This window comes from Salvelinus fontinalis, chromosome 38 (assembly GCF_029448725.1).
Source record: "Salvelinus fontinalis isolate EN_2023a chromosome 38, ASM2944872v1, whole genome shotgun sequence".
Lineage (NCBI taxonomy): Eukaryota > Metazoa > Chordata > Actinopteri > Salmoniformes > Salmonidae > Salvelinus > Salvelinus fontinalis.
In genome coordinates, this window is record NC_074702.1 from 7,692,304 (window position 1) to 7,709,966 (window position 17,663).

At 43.2% G+C, this 17,663-nt stretch overlaps 1 protein-coding gene and 1 non-coding gene across 2 annotated transcripts in view; one reads left to right on the forward strand and one right to left on the reverse strand.

Annotated features, from left to right (window-relative positions):
* Positions 1–15,792, reverse strand: part of LOC129838001 (protein FAM171A1-like) — a 48,444-nt gene extending 32,652 nt beyond the window's left edge. The window contains exons 1-3 of the mRNA XM_055904622.1: positions 15,476–15,792; positions 2,643–2,870; positions 1,163–1,255 (exon numbers count right to left, since the gene is read on the reverse strand). Of these exons, the coding sequence (XP_055760597.1) occupies positions 1,163–1,255; positions 2,643–2,870; positions 15,476–15,587 (433 nt within the window). The 5' untranslated portion in view covers positions 15,588–15,792. The remainder of the gene's footprint in view (positions 1–1,162; positions 1,256–2,642; positions 2,871–15,475) is intronic.
* A 1,382-nt stretch (positions 15,793–17,174) lies between these two features.
* Positions 17,175–17,247, forward strand: trnat-ugu (transfer RNA threonine (anticodon UGU)). The gene has a single exon. It is a non-coding gene; the product is annotated as a tRNA-Thr (tRNA).
* The last annotated feature ends 416 nt before the right edge of the window (positions 17,248–17,663 follow it).

Here is a 17,663-nt window from a genome sequence, read left to right on the forward strand (position 1 = left end):
CCCATCCCCTCTTCCCCACCTCTCTCCCTTTCCCTCATCCCCTCTCCCTCATCCCCTCTTCCCCCGCTTCTCCCCATCCCCTCCTCCCCATCCCATCTTCCCCTTCCCCTCTTCCCCCGTTCTCCCCATCCCCTCATCCCCCCTCTCCCCCTTTCCCTCATCCCCTCTCTTCCCTCATCCCCCTTTCCCTCATCCCCTCTTTTCCCCATCCCCTCCCCCCCTCCCCATCCATCTTCCCCATCCCTGTCTCTCCCCATCCCCTCTTCCCCACCTCTCCCCCTTTCCCTCTCTCCCCTCTCTTCCCCCTTTCCCTCGACCCCTCTCTTCCCTCATCCCTTCATCCCCTCTCTTCCCCCTTTCCCTCATCCCCACCCCCTCTCTTCCCCCATCCCCTCTCTTCCCCCATCCCCTCTCTTCCCCCTTTCCCTCACCCCACCCCCTCTTCCCCCTTTCCCTCTTCCCTCACCCCCTCTCTTCCCCCTTTCCCTCATCCCCACCCCCCACCCCCTCTCTTCCCCCTTTCCCCCACCCCATCTCTTCCCCCTTTCCCCCACCCCCTCTCTTCCCCCTTTCCCCCACCCCCTCTTCCCCCTTCATTCTCTCTCCTTGTCGGCATGACAAAGTTTATCGCTCCCCTGTGATTCCAGGTTCAAAATACCATGATATAACACACTGTGTGTGGATGGGGGCCACTGTATGCACCAGACCATAGCATGATTATCCTGCCCTCCTGGAGGACGGACACACAGCTCAGTCAGCAACATTTAAAGGAGTAGCAGCAGCAGAACCTCACTCAGAGAGGACGGCAGAGCAGGAGAAGAGCAGATGGTATGGGACACTCTAAATGAGTGTGGTTATTGAAGACAAACACACACACACACACACAAAGCAAAACAAGCACACTGTTCAGACACACGGCAGACAAAGATACATGTTATAAGATCACATTCATTTAAACTTATCTAATGTAATTGCTCCTGACTGATTGACAGAGGAACAGAGGACACATGCTGCCTGTGTGTGTGTGTGTGTGTGTGTGTGTGTGTGTGTGTGTGTGTGTGTGTCTTTCATTAGAGAGATGTTTTAAAGGGGTGGCCATCTTTCATTATTAATGTGTGTGAGGTCACTGGGCCAGGGACCGTGTCTCAGTACTCTCTCTCACCTTGGGATCCAGAGTTAATGTGTATCAGGTCTTCATACACAATCAGAGTGGCAGCTCTCTCTGGTAGCAGCTCCAGACTGAGAGAGGAAAACACTGGAATACACACACGAGTCATTTTTACATTTCATCAGACGCTTGGCGTTGCAAGCACCATGCTCTACCAACTGAGCCACATGGGACCCACCAGTCACTCATTTATTCATCACAATAACCCACCCTGTGGCTCATTTTTATTCTCGCTAATAAAAGAAACTATTGAATTTTGTTTTTCCTCTCAACTTCATGACATATTCTAGACCTAGTGGTTTCTTTATTTTCTAGCATTGTGGTTTGTAAAAACTTTTTTTAATGATCTTACTTGACTAGTTTAAATCTCCAGCTTTCCCTTTTCCATTCTCTGTGATCTACCTCTACTGTTAAAGCCTTGGATGTTGTTTTTCATAGCGCCCTTCCTTTTATCACAGGAAACAGTTGAATTACTCAACACTGTATTCTTCACCAAAAGGTTCTCTGTAGATCACTACAGTCTTTTTGTTTACAAAGCCCTGCTCCACAAACTCCCGACTTACCTTAGCTAACATCACTATTAAAACTTAAAATGACAAGTTCTTAAGGTTGATTAACTCTGGAGACTTCTTTGTTGTCTAGAGAGTTAGGTAAATCAGCCTTTAATTTCCTTGCACTTTACATGTGGAATGATCTACAATACACTTTAAAATGGAAGGAATTGGTGCCTCTAGGTCATTTCAGACGGTTGTTAGGGGACCTTTTTACAGAAGAATGTGTCTGTTTTTATCATTGTGTTTTGCTTTTCGTGTATTGTTGTGCATTTTATTGTGTATATGAATGTGTAGTTTAATGTGTATTGTGGTGCTATACAGGGCTCACCTGGAAGAGAGACCTTGTTCTCAGCATTGACTCCCTGTCTAAATAAAGAGACCTTGTTCTCAGCATTGACTCCCTGTCTAAATAAAGAGACCTTGTTCTCAACATTGACTCCTTGTCTAAATAAAGAGACCTTGTTCTCAGCATTGACTCCCTGTCTAAATAAAGAGACCTTGTTCTCAGCATTGACTCCCTGTCTAAATAAAGAGACCTTGTTCTCAGTATTGACTCCCTGTCTAAATAAAGAGACGCTGGTCTCAGCATTGACTCCCTGTCTAAATAAAGAGACCTTGGTCTCAGCATTGACTATCTGTCTAAATAAAGGCTGAATAAAAATCATAGAGACAAAAGTCCTCCTCTTTCCTCTCTCTGTCACTCCTCCTTTCCTCTCTCTGTCACTCCTAAATTTTCCAGTGCTGATAAGCATGTGTGTGTGAACAGTCTGAAAGTGTTGTGTGAGGATAATGGGGGTGGTCACTTATTATAATAAAGCTGTAATGGGGAACCTTCATTATCCTCACACACCACTTTCAGATTGTTCTCACACACACACACACACACACACACACACACACACTTTACTACTTTGACCTACCGGGCAGTCTGGTGGGTCTCCAGGGGGCGGAATTTGGCACGTAGCCCTGTCTGGTTGCTGTGACAACCAACAGGGTTCCAAGACGGTAGGGAAAACGCAGGTAGGCATTGCCGTCGGCAGCAGAGGTCTCTGTGGTTACAGGGGTGTGGTTTGCGAAGAGCTCGATGGTGGCTCCGCCCAGGGGCTGGTGGGTGCTGGCATCACTCAGGTGAACCTTCAGAGTCACCTCTACACAGAGAGAGTGCGAGAGTTACACACACGGCTAAGCGTCAGTGATGTAAAGTAAGATAAGTTAAAAAAATACTTGAAAGTACTACTTTTTGGGGGTAACTTTTACTTCACTACATTCCCAAACAAAAGAATGTACTTTTTACTCCAAACATGTTTCTTTTTTTTTCTTTTTCTCCCCTTTTCTCCACAATTTTCGTGGTATCCAATCGCTAGTAATTACTATCTTGTCTCATCGCTACAACTCCCGTACGGGCTCCGGAGAGACGAAGGTCGAAAGCCACGCGTCCTCCGAAGCACAACCCAACCAAGCCGCACTGCTTCTTAACACAGCGCGCCTCCAACCCGGAAGCCAGCCGCACCATGGTGTTGGAGGAAACACCGTGCACCTGGCCCCCTTGGTTAGCGCGCACTGCGCCCGGCCCGCCACAGGAGTCGCTGGAGCGCGATGAGACAAGGATATCCCTACCGGCCAAACCCTCCCTAACCCGGATGACGCTAGCCCAATTGTGCGTCGCCCCACGGACCTCCCGGTCGCGGCCGGCTGCGACAGAGCCTGGGCGCGAACCCAGAGACTCTGGTGGCGCAGCTAGCACTGCGATGCAGTGCCCTAGACCACTGCGCCACCCGGGACGCCCTACTCCACACATTTTGACTGACACCCAAAAGTACTCATTACATTTGGAATGCTTAGCAGGACATGAAAATGGTCCAATTCACACACGTATCAAGAGACCATCCTTTGTCTTCATCCCTACTGCCTCTGATCTGGCAGACTCACTAAAATTCACGAAATTCTTCATTTGTAAATGATGTCTGCGTGTTGTACTGTGCCCCTGGCTATCCGTACATTTAAAAAAGAAAATTGTGCCGTCTGGTTTGCTTAATATAAGGAATTTGAAAGGATTTATACTTTTACATTTGATACTTAAGTGTATTTAAAACCAAATACTTTTCCTCAAGTAGTATTTACTGGGTGACTTTCACATTTACTTTCATAGAAAATGACTCAAGTATCTTTACTTTTACTCAAGTATGACTATCGGGTACTTTTTCCACCACTGGTAAGCATGCACAACACAGACTCAGGCTCGTCACTAATTGTCTGTAATTAGTTGGCCTTCAATCTCTAATGAGTCCCATTTGATCTGAAAATGAACCAACTTAGCCGAATGAAGCGTATCAATGCCCAGTTAAACAGAAAATGAATCCTAGAACAGAGCCTATGATATAGCCTAGGTACATACAGTTGAAGTCGGAAGTTTACATTCATCTTAGCCAAATACATTTCAACTCAGTTTCACAATTCCTGACATTTAATCCTAGTAAAATTCCCTGTCTTAGGTCAGTTAGGATCACCACTTTATTTTAAGAATGTGAAATGTCAGAATAATAGTAGAGAATGATTTATTTCAGCTTTTATTTCTTTCATCACATTCCCAGTGGGTCAGAAGTTTACATACACTCAATTAGTATTTGGTAGCATTGCCTTTAAATTGTTTAACTTGGGTGAAATGTTGCGGGTAGCCTTCCACAAGCTTCCCACAATAAGTTGGGTGAATTTTGGTCCATTCCTCCTGACAGAGCTGGTGAAACTGAGTCAGGTTTGTCGGCCTCCTTGCTCACACAACTTTTTCAGGTCTGCCCCCAAATTTTCTATGGGATTGAGGTCAGGGCTTTGTGATGGCCACTCGTTTTTTCAACCACTCCACAAATTTCTTGTTAACTTTTTATGGCTGCGGGGGCAGTATTGAGTAGCTTGGATGAAAGGTGCACAGAGGTGCCCATAGTAAACTGCCTGCTCCTCAGTCCCTGTTGCTAATATATGCATATTATTATTCGTATTGGATAGAAAACACTCTGAAGTTTCTAAAACTGTTTGAATTATGTCTGTGAGTATAACAGAACTCCTATGGCAGGCAAAAACCTGAGAAGTTCCACTTCCTGTTTGAATTTTTTCTGAGGTGGCAGATTTTCAACCAAGCTCTCATTGAAATTACAGCGAGATATTGATGAGTTTTCACTTCCTACGGCTTCCACTAGAGTCAACAGTCAATAGAACTTTGTCTGATGACTCTAATGTGAAGGGGGGCCGAAGGAGACAGGAATTAGTCACCACTGCCACGAGCTGACCATGCTTTCACATGCGCGTTCACATGAGGACCTCCGTTCCACCGCTCATCTGAAGTCAATCTAATTCTCCGGTTGGAACATTATTCAAGATGTATGTTAACAACATTCTAAAGATTGATTCAGTACATCGTTTGACATGTTTCTACTGACTGTTACGGAACTTTTGGACATTTCGTCACGTTATAGTGGACGCGCTGTGACTTTGGAATTGTTTACCAAACGCGCTAACCAAAGTAGCTAATTGGACATAAATAACGGACATTATCGAACAAATCAAGCATTTATTGTGGACCTGGGATTCCTAGGACTGCATTCTGATGAAGTTCATCAAAGGTAAGGAAACATTTATCATGTATTTTCTGGTTTCTGTTGACCCCAACATGGCGACTAATTTGGCTATTGTTCTGAGCTCCGTCTCAGATTATTGCATGATTTGCTTTTTCCGTAAAGTTTTTTTTAAATCTGACACAGCGGTTGCATTAAGGAGAGGTATATCTATAATTCCATGTGTATAACTTGTATTATCATCTACATTTATGATGAGTATTTCTGTTGAAACGATGTGGCTATGCAAAATCACTTGATATTTTTGGAACTAGTGAATGTAACACGCCAATGTAAACTCAGATTTTTTGTTATAAATATGAACTTTATCAAACAAAACATGCATGTATTGTGTAACATGAACTCCTATGAGTGTCATCTGATGAAGATAATCAAAGGTTAGTGAATCATTTTAATTTCTATTTCAGCTTTTTGTGAAAGCTATCTTTCGCTGGAAAAATGGCTGTGCTTATTGTGGTTTGGTGGTGACCTAACATAATCGTTTGTAGTGCTTTCACTGAAAAGCATATTTGAAATCGGACACTTTGGTGGGATTAACAAGATGACCTTTAAAATGATATAAGACACATGTATGTTTGAGGAATTTTAATTATGAGATTTCTGTTGTTTTGAATTTGGCGCCCTGCACTTTCACTGGCTGTTGTCATATCGATCCCGGTAGCGGGATGCAGCCATAAGAAGTTTTAACAAACTATAGATTTGGCAAATCGGTTAGGACATCTACTTTGTGCATGATACAAGTCATTTTTCCAACAATTGTTTACTGACAGATTATTTCACTTATCATTCACTGTATCACAATTCCAGTGGGTCAGAAGTTTACATAGACTAATTGACTGCCTTTATACATCTTGGAAAAATCCAGAAAATTATGTCATGGCTTTAGAAGCTTCTGATAGGCTAATTGACATCATTTGAGTCAATTAATTTCCAAACGCCTGAAAGTACCACGTTCATCTGTACAAAAAATAGTACGCAAGTATAAACACCATGGGACCACGCAGCCGTCATACCGCTCAGGAAGGAGACGCGTTCTGTCTCCTAGAGATGAACGTACTTTGGTACGAAATGTGAAAATCAATCCCAGAACAACAGAAAAGGACCTTGTGAAGATGCTGGAGGAAACAGGTACAAAAGTATCTATATCCACAGTAAAACGAGTCCTATATCGACATAACCGGAAAGGCTGCTCAGCAAGGAAGAAGCCACTGCTCCAAAACCGCCATAAAAAAGCCAGGCTATGGTTTGCAACTGTACATGGGGACAAAGATCATACTTTTTGGAGAAATGTCCTCTGCTCTGATGAAACAAAAATAGAACTGTTTGGCCATAATGAACATCATTATGTTTGGAGGAAAAAGGGGGAGGCTAGCAAGCCGAAGAACACCATCCCAACCGTGAAGCACGGGGGTGGCAGCATCCTGTTGTGGTGGTGCTTTGCTGCAGGAGGGACTGGTGCACTTCACAAAATAGATGGCATCACGAGGTAGGAAAATGATGTGGGTATATTGAAGCAACATCTCAAGACATCAGTCAGGAAGTTAAAGCATGGTCGGAAATGGGTCTTCCAAATGGACAATGACCCCAAGCATACTTCCAAAGTTATGGCAAAATGGCTTAAGGACAACAAAGGCAAGGTATTGGAGTGGCCATCACAAAGCCCTGACCTCAATCCTATAGAACATTTGTGGGCAGAATGGAAAAAGCGTGTGTGAGCAAGGAGGCCTACAAACCTGACTCAGTTACACTAGCTCTGTCAGGAGAAATGGACCAAAATTCACCTAACTTATTCTGGGAAGCTTGTGGAAGGCTACCTGAAACATTTGACCCAAGTTAAACAATTTAAAAGGCAATGCTACCAAATACTAATTGAGTGTATGTAAACTTCTGACCCACTGGGAATGTGATGAAAGAAATAAAAGCTGAAATAAATCATTCTCTACTATTATTCTGACATTTCACATTCTTAAAATAAAGGGGTGATCCTAAATGACCTAAGTCAGGGAATGTTTACCTGGATTAAATGTCAGGAATTGTGAAAAACTGAGTTTAAATGCATTTGGCTAAGGTGTATGTAAACTTCCGACTTCAACTGTATATATACACAGTAGTCCATAAAGGAGTCAGGATAAGCTTTCTGACTCAGTCACATTTGACATTGGCAGCCAATCACAGCGAGTGGCCAAAAGCATATTTCCTGGTTACCAGCCAATAGCGAGGCTCTGTCAAAACAATGGGCCCTTTTGCTGTTTCTTGATGCCTGAGGAAGGAATTCGCTGAGCACACCTTTATTACTGTCATACACTTTCCTGGAAACTGCTGAATAACATACTTCCATTAAACCATTAACTCTGTTGGATAGCAGAGCATTGTAAAGCTGCCCCCCCCCCCCCCCCCCCCCCACCACACACACACACACACACACACACACACACACACACACACACACCTAGTTCATGCAGTGCCAGAGCTAAACTGGGACAGAGCAACAACCCATTCTCTCAAGTGGAACACCCACACTGGCCAAGCTTATCTAGGCTAGACCTTTGATAGGGTCCTATAAAATCTGTAGAATTAAAAAAATATATATTATAATTTCAACTTTATTTAACCAGGTAGGCCAGTTAATGACAACTGCAACCTGGCCAAGATAAAGCAAAGCAGTGCAACAAACAACAGAGTTACACATAGGATAAACAAAAGTACAGTCAATAACACAATAGAAAATCTATATACAGTGTGTGCAAATGGAGTAAGGAGGTAAGGCAATAAATAGGCCATAGTAGCAGAGCAATTACAATTTAGCAAATTAACACTGGAGTGATAGATGTGCAGATGATGATGTGCAAGTAGAAATACTGGTGTGCAAAAGAGCAAAAAGTAAATAAAAACAATATGGGGATGAGGTAGGTAGTTAGGTGATTGATTCTGTTTATGTTTTCCCCCCAAATTCCATTTGTTTTTCCAGGTTTCTGTTTCCCCCTGTTTTTTCCGGTTCACTCTCAAAATTGCACTTTTTTAATAGAAAAACCAAATAAATCAGAGGTCTGGGATTTTTTGGTGGAAATTAGGATTTTTGGGTGTAGATAACCTTTAATTCCAGTGAGCACCTAAGGTTTTTTGTAGCCACATGTGATGGTAGAGTTTACAAAACAAATACCCACTGGGTTGATGAAATAATCCTAATGTTATTCTGCCAGCTCAGCATAGGATACTTAGTAGTTAACATTTCATTGAGAAGTTTTTTGGGAGCCTTTCCATCTACCAGAAGACTGTTTTCATTAGCATCATCGCTAACCGCTACACAAAGTGGTAGCTGCACGCACCGCACATACACAGACAGGGGTATTCTGGAATGGGAGACAGATGGTGAAACCCCAAGTTTCACAAGAGAAATCCAAGTATTTAGAACACTTTAGTTTCAGTGAGCGTGAGTTAACCTTGGCAAGGGAACACTCACCTTTGCCCAGGCCAGAACGCTAACCTTTACCACTGTGGCGAAAGGCACTGAGCATGAGTCAAACGGTGTGAGTCAGTGAGACAGAGAGAGAGGACAACCAGAAAAAGAGAGCTAGACCTTTAAAAACAGAGTATGCACACACACACATTTTGCGTGGGTGCGTGTGCACGTATACGACACAGGAGTAAGTAGATAGTGTAATAGCAGAGAGATGCCGGTCCGGGGCGGCAGCGTAGCCTAGTGGTTAGAGCGTTGGACTAGTAACCGGAAGGTTGCAAGTTCAAATCCCCGAGCTGACAAGGTACAAATCTGTCGTTCTGTCCCTGAACAGGCAGTTAACCCACTGTTCCTAGGCCGTCATTGAAAATAAGAATTTGTTCTTAACTGACTTGCCTAGTTAAATAAAGGAAAAAAATAAAAAAAAAAAAAAAAAATTCAGCTTGTTTCATAAAGGAGCTTGGCTAACAGCTTAACGGTGACTTGGTACCAACACTAAACAAATGTCTGGTCTGGCAGGTTATGTAAACAACAGTAATGTGTGCTAATGGCTAACAAGGATACTTTAGCCATACTTCATCAATGAAATAACTAGCAGCTCAGTCTAGTACAGTCACCTACAGCAAGAGGAACACTTAATTTCATCAACTCAAGAGACACACCTTCCTCATCTCTCTGCTATTACACTATCTACTTACTCCTGTGTCGTATACGTGCACACGCACCCACGCAAGCACACCCTCTCACACACACCCCCTCTCACACAAACACACACCCTCTCACACAAACACACACCCTCTCACAAACCCTCCCCCCCCCCCCCCCCCCTCTCATCTACATGTCCTCTTGTGGCAGACGCTTGTCTCCGTGATAAGGGGAGTGGTGTCTGATCATTGGCCCTTAATTAAGGCTGAAAGGGTGTGCCCCTCCCCCCATACCGTACATACACATCCTTTACCCTTACATAGACACACCCACACTTACCCCGTCCCCCAACCATGCTCTCCCCCCACTCATCTCCCCAGGCTGGATGATTATTCAGGTAACAGACACAGTGACACACAGAGGGTCAGACAGATACAGACTACTACAGATTCTCTATCTAGGTTGCCCAAAAATATCACTTACCAAACTAGTTGCAACAAACATTTTAAGTTTCACTGTAGTGGGTCTTTTAAGGGTAGTGAAAATATGCGCGTTCCCACAACACAGAGGTCGGGGAGAGGGAGGTATTTAAATGGTGCATCACTTCCTGTCCCAGTGTTCCGTCCTTCTTTAGGGGTACCAGCTGTGCTCACTCTGAAGAGCTCCCCTGGGAGACTGGCACGCACACACACACACCTCGCCATTCTGATCCAATAAATCTCTGGTGACATCATCCTTATACAGGCTACAGCCCTCTGAAAAAAGTGCATCGCAAAAACACACACACGCATGTAGGAAGAGAAATGTTGTGTTTCAGCAGCCCTGTTAAACCAGTCGTTCTCTCAGTAACTGCCTCTCGGTCGGTCTGTCTGTGTGCCATATGGAGGATAAAGGCAAAGGGAGTTTTTGCTGACCTGATGCTGAGATCTACCACCAACTAGCCCAAGCAACAGCAGCCAGAGCAGCAGGGCGCGTGTGAGACAGACATTATGGGTGTGAGAGGTAGAGCCAGTGTGTATCATTATGTTTGTGTGAGTGTGTGCAGATGTTATTGAACAGACCCTGCTGTGAGGTAGAGGGAGTTGGACATCATCACTGAGCCATAATAATGGCAGGAGGACAGTAGCATCCTCTGTCTGTGGCTACTAGCGGTTCTGATGGAGGGCTACTGCTATCAAAGGTCAACTGGTTGTGCTTATGGTATCCATGGTCAGTGGTTATTAAACTGTCAGATCTGGTCCTAGATACTGTTAACTCCTGGTGTGTGTACCGGTTCAACCCCTGCTGGTGATTTCTCCCCCAGCTCAACGCAAACACACAAAAATGTAATAGGATAGGAATAATCCACCACAACATCTTTAACATAACCTACCAAATTCTCTCTTTAAAATATCCTGATCAATATTCCAGTACAGTAAATGAGTAGGCAGAGATTACAGTATAGAGAGTATAATCCCCTCAACTCTGCAGGAGAGGAGAGAGGGGGGCTTTCTTTGATACCATCACAACCTTTCAAACTCCTCCTTGGCGCACTAGGAAACTACAGTGTTCTGTGTTCTACGAAAATAAATCCTTTGAGTCATCTCATTAATATTTTGGGGATTCCCCATCTCTCTCCATTTCTGCTCTTATTAGGTCTATTTATCGTACTCTCTCCATTTCCTTCATCGCTTCCTGGTTTTGTGTGTATAAAGACGTGGGGATCGAGCATGATAGACTACTTTGTTTTCGAAGAGGTCTTGTTTCAGAATAAGGGGTGCTGGTGTTGTTCTGTCTCTCTGTGGCATGGCGCCCCAATCTGGGTTAGGGTGGAGAAACTCGCAGAAAACATACTCAGGTACAGTGTGGATTTATATGAAACCTTCACTTTCAGTGACACAAACAATGGAAACTGATTTGAAGGTATGTTTGAAGCTTTTCATTCCAAAACACTATTTATCCATTTTCAGAAATGTTGGTAAATTATATTTATTTTGGTTTAAAGAACTTCTGGCAGACAAGTTTGTTTGAAACTTATCACTAAATTGTATGTCTCTCTGAAATGAAACGATCACATTTAGTTTTAAAACAAGATATATCCACCTCACTCACTGAGAAAAAAGTAGCACTGCAAGGTTTTACACAGTCTGTGACAAATATATATACTGCTCAAAAAAATAAAGGGAACACTTAAACAACACAATGTAACTCCAAGTCAATCACACTTCTGTGAAATCAAACTGTCCACTTAAGAAGCAACACTGATTGACAATAAATTTCACATGCTGTTGTGCAAATGGTATAGACAAAAGGTGGAAATTATAGGCAATTAGCAAGACACCCCCAATAAAGGAGTGATTCTGCAGGTGGTGACCACAGACCACTTCTCAGTTCCTATGCTTCCTGGCTGATGTTTTGGTCACTTTTGAATGCTGGCGGTGCTTTCACTCTAGTGGTAGCATGAGACGGAGTCTACAACCCACACAAGTGGCTCAGGTAGTGCAGCTCATCCAGGATGGCACATCAATGCGAGCTGTGGCAAGAAGGTTTGCTGTGTCTGTCAGCGTTGTGTCCAAAGCATGGAGGCGCTACCAGGAGACAGGCCAGTACATCAGGAGACGTGGAGGAGGCCGTAGCAGGGCAACAACCCAGCAGCATAACCGCTACATCCGCCTTTGTGCAAGGAGGAGCACTGCCAGAGCCCTGCAAAATGACCTCCAGCAGGCCACAAATGTGCATGTGTCTGCTCAAACAGTCAGAAAACAGACTCCATGAGGGTGGTATGAGGGCCCGACGTCCACAGGTGGGGGTTGTGCTTACAGCCCAACACCGTGCATGACGTTTGGCATTTGCCAGAGAACACCAAGATTGGCAAATTCGCCACTGGCGCCCTGTGCTCTTCACAGATGAAAGCAGGTTCACAAGCACATGTGACAGACGTGACAGAGTCTGGAGACGCCGTGGAGAACGTTCTGCTGCCTGCAACATCCTCCAGCATGACCGATTTGGCGGTGGGTCAGTCATGGTATGGGGTGGAATTTCTTTGGGGGCCACACAGCCCTCCATGTGCTCGCCAGAGGTAGCCTGACTGCCATTAGGTACCGAGATGAGATCCTCAGACCCCTTGTGAGACCATATGCTGGTGCGGTTGGCCCTGGGTTCCTCCTAATGCAAGACAATGCTAGACCTCATGTGGCTGGAGTGTGTCAGCAGTTCCTGCAAGAGGAAGGCATTGATGCTATGGACTGGCCTGCCCGTTCCCCAGACCTGAATCCAATTGAGCACATCTGGGACATCATGTCTCGCTCCATCCACCAACGCCACGTTGCACCACAGACTGTCCAGGAGTTGGCGAATGCTTTAGTCCAGGTCTGGGAGGAGATCCCTCAGGAGACCATCCGCCACCTCATCAGGAGCATGCCCAGGCGTTGTAGGGAGGTCATACAGGCACGTGGAGGCCACACACTCTACTGAGCCTCATTTTGACTTGTTTTAAGGACATTACATCAAAGTTGGTAGTGTGGTTTTCCACTTTAATTTTGAGTGTGACTCCAAATCCAGACCTCCATGGGTTGATAAATTTGATTTCCATTGATAGTTTTTGTGCGATTTTGTTGTCAGCACATTCAACTATGTAAAGAAAAAAGTATTTAATAAGATTATTTAATTCATTCAGATCTAGGATGTGTTATTTTAGTGTTCCCTTTATTTTTTTGAGCAGTGTATATATATATATATATATATATTTTTTTTTTAAATCAGACCCACTGCAGTCAAAAAAAAATCCTGTGTTTTGTATTACATTTCCAAACTATAAAAGTTGGAATAATATTATGAAATTGTGAAAAATATGATAGTGCCATTTTAGTGTAAGAGCAAAAACATCAGCCTGTTTTGGTGGAATGGAGTTTCGAGCTGCCTGCTGGAGGTCATTTTGCAGGGCGCTGGCAGTGCACCTCCTTGCACAAAGGCGGAGGTAGCGGTCCTGCTGCTGGGTTGTTGCCCTCCTACGGCCTCCTCCATGTCTCCTGATGTACTGGCCTGTCTCCTGGTAGCGCCTCCATGCTCTGGACACTACACTACGCTGACAGACACAGCAAACCTTTTTGCCACAGCTCGCATTGATGTGCCATCCTGGATGAACTGCACTACCTGAGCCACTTGTGTGGGTTGTAGACTCCGTCTCATGCTACCACTAGAGTGAGAGCACCGCCAGCATTCAAAAGTGACCAAAACATCAGCCAGGAAGCATAGGAACTGAGAAGTGGTCTGTGGTCACCACCTGCAGAATCACTCCTTTTTTGGGGGTGTCTTGCTAATTGCCTATAATTTCCACCTTTTGTCTATTCCATTTGCACAACAGCATGTGAAATTTATTGTCAATCAGTGTTGCTTCCTAAGTGGACAGTTTGATTTCACAGAAGTGTGATTGACTTGGAGTTACATTGTGTTGTTTAAGTGTTCCCTTTATTTTTTTGAGCAGTGTATATAGCTAGCTATGTGTCGTCTGTCTGCCTCCATATATATAGCTAGCTATACGTGAGGAGAGGAGCGAAGAGAAGAAGCCCTCAGTATCAACAAGAGCCCCAGGGAGGGTCTGAAGGTTAGACTGGGTCAGAGAGAGAGACAGAGAGAGAGAAACAGAGAGAGACAAACAGAGGGGTGGGGGGGGTCAATCAAAATACTGAGTTGAGATGCTCAGAAGGCATCAATCATTTTCGCTACGGAACTTAATACGCATCTACGTCATGTGTTGACATCACGTGAAAGTTGGGGACACTTAATATTTAGTTACACAGACAGACAGGGACACACAAATTAGTCTAATAAATTACTCTTTGGTTAGGGTCTCACACAACTACGCGCACACACTCAGTCACAGCAATATGATTAACAAACAAAATTAGAATGAAAACTGATGCAGCAACACACAGAGCTGCACAGTTCTCCAAACAAAGTAGTGTGTGTGTGAGAATAAGTGAGTGAGTACATGAGAGAAACAGATGCAGCTAGTCTTGGAAGCACTCTTCTCTTTAAAAAAGCGAAGCTTTGGAGTGGCTGAATTAAATACATCTGCAGCGATTCTAACTACGCTTTACAGTGTGTGTGTGTATTGCCATTTCACTCATGTCTGTAACAATGAATAAAACCACAGAATGATACAAATAGGTTCGCTGGGCCCAGCCTAAACCATTTCCAGCACTGCCCCCAATTCAGCTCCATCTCAGCAGGAGGCTGTGAAGGAAGAGGCAGTGAAGCAAAAGCCACCTGTCATATACTGCCTTTCACTCATTTATGAGAGATGGTGGTGTGTGTGAGATTCCTCCTCCCACTCACATCTGCAGCATCTAGCTTATAATCATGTCTGGAGGAATCTACTGCATACGTGGTCAAATTCATACACAAAATGCATGAACATTCTCTCTCGTGGAATACTGCTGGTCTGAAAACAATCCATTACACAATGATACATTGCATCAAAAGAACATGCTCAAATTACGTTTCCACCTCATCTGAATAAGGACAAGTAAAACATGTTTTAGCTAAGGCTTGCACCAAAATTATCCATTACAATTGAGAGGCTGCAGAAGAACTTAGCATCAACTAACGTTAGCTACAGTATCTAACTAGCTAACGTTAGCTAGCCTCTTGCCAACAACATGCAATATCAGCTAGGTATAGTTAGGTAAGATGGTGCGGTGTTTTTGTTTCAGTTGAGGACACGTTGTGAGACACAGAAGCACTTCAAACCATTCAAATGATATAATACCTTGGCTAAATGAAACATGAACAACCACAGAGAGATAACGGATGTATACAGTTTCATGGCTGAAAAAGCCTGCCAAATTAACGTTAACGTTATATAACTAGCCAATTGAAAAGCTAACTAACGCTGCTAGATAACTATCTAAAGTTAGCACATAATAAGCCATCAACGCCAAGTTATCGCTAGCTATACAAGTAGCTAGCTAGCAAGACGAACATATTGGGCATAACATCTCACAAGTACTTTGAATAAAACGAACCATTTGTATCAACTACCTACCTTTAAGAGCGTTGTCATCATGCAGGGTTTTGGTTACCGCTTTCCACACATTGCATCCCAAAAGACAGAGAACTATCGCTGCGGTCCTGCTCAAAACCCCGACCCTCATCATTGCGGATGTCACACACAAAAATTGTTGAAATAAATATAAAATATTGGCTGGCTACATCAATGTATTGTAAAACACACACATGTACATCGGGCAAGACTCCATATTTTGTAGGATTAGCGTCCCCTCTATTTTCCCCTTCAGTATGTTCAGTTCTTCATCCCACTCCTCCTGCTGCTCGGTCGGTTCTTTTTTTTTTTTTTTAAAGAAAGAAAGTCACTAAAGCCAGGGCGGCCCCACGTTAACTATTCCGACACCAGACGCTCCCCCAACAGGCGCCTACCAGAATCATGTGTGGGGTTTGACCGCCATCTTCAGGCGACTCACTGAAGTGGTTGTCTGACCACCGCAAGTTAACACGTTGAAGAGTTGACTGCTTTATGATGATAGTCTATATTTGTTTTTAATTAACCATAATAACTCACCCAAACATTTTTGATCTGAAACAATACTGATGAAAAACGCCATTTAACCAGAGATGTAATTCCTACCCGCCACTAAAAACTATACTGTCCACTAGCACTGAGCAATTACTGCTTTTTGAGGTCGGTTCGGTTTCAGTTCGATTATTAATACATTACGTTACATACGATTTCGATAGATTTTTCAAACATGAAATGCACTATGCATTATATGGGTTGAATGTTGTAACAACACAGAATAAAACAATTAATACAAGTCCCATGATGGTAGTGACTGCCAATTAATGCTATTTAGCCCTCATTTATTGACATTACTTTAATAAAATATCACTGTTTTTAAACAAACCATAGAACGCTGGTTGAAATGTCAGTTCAATCCACCAGAAAATAATGAATAAATAGGCCTATTACAACAAATATTATGGCTAAAGTCAAATATACTAATTGATTTAAAAAAATATTATTTGGCATTATTCTTTTTACAAATTGTATAATAATTGTTGAAGGATATCATAAATACCACTGGTGGAGTTATGTCACATGTGCAGCTAACAAAAAGTAAATGGGATGGTTTTCAGAGATTGGTGGGAGGGGTTGAGGGTAGCTGAAGGGTGGGACTAAAAAATATATATATGTATGACTAATGTAAAATATACTGTGTCCGTAATATGTTTATAGTATGTATAAGCTAGAAGTAGAAGCCTAAGTATTGTTGTCCATTAATATACTCCAATTAGGGGAGGGGTGGTAGAGTTAAGGGAAAAGAATACAATAAAATGTTTGTAATTTAAAAAAAAATGGGGAATTGGAATTTATGCAGACAATTACATTGAAAGAACCAACAATCTATCTGCAATATTAAAGCTGACCTACCCCTAAAAATAACAAATAGATGGTCATGAAGGAGAGGAGACAAGGAAAGGAGGAGAGGAGACTATTAAAGGAGAATTCTGAAGAATGTTGACCACTAGACCAGACCTGCCTGAGGGTCACATAGACCTGGGAGAGTTTGTCTTTAAATGTATAACAAAGGAAGACAAGGAATCTGCTTTTACTGTAGGAGCCAGACTGGGTAACCTGCATGTTTGGTTAATTAGGTGTGTATCTGGTTTTACTCTCTGATGGGTGTGTTCTGTATAGCGTTCCAATTCTTCTCACAGCAGTGTATGGCTCCACAGCTCAGTAGTTAGAGCATTTGTCTTGTAAACCAGGGGTCGTGAGTTCGATTCTCACTGGAGCCTTGATTTTGACTCTACCTTCTGTGACATTCATCTGAAACTTTTACACAAGGTAGGAGTTACCATTTCTCTCGCTCTATACAGCAGAAACTTCTAAATGTGACAACAAACTGACAATATCTCCCTGCAAAAATAGTTCTCTGCAGTACAACTACTGTAAGAGACATTGCCAAACAAACTGAGGATACGATTCCACGTTTGCCGATTCTGTCCTGGGCCGCCCATCATGATTAAAAAAGGGCTGAAACTAGAGACAGTAGCAGAGGTCATTGACGCATGTTGCATGTTGAAAGAATAACAACTTTAACTAGAACTTTTCCTTATATTAACTGTAAGATAAAAGTTGTATTTAAATCCAAACTGGTTTTCCAGCAGATTAGTTACAATGACCCATGTACAAGAATAGACCTTTTCCCTTT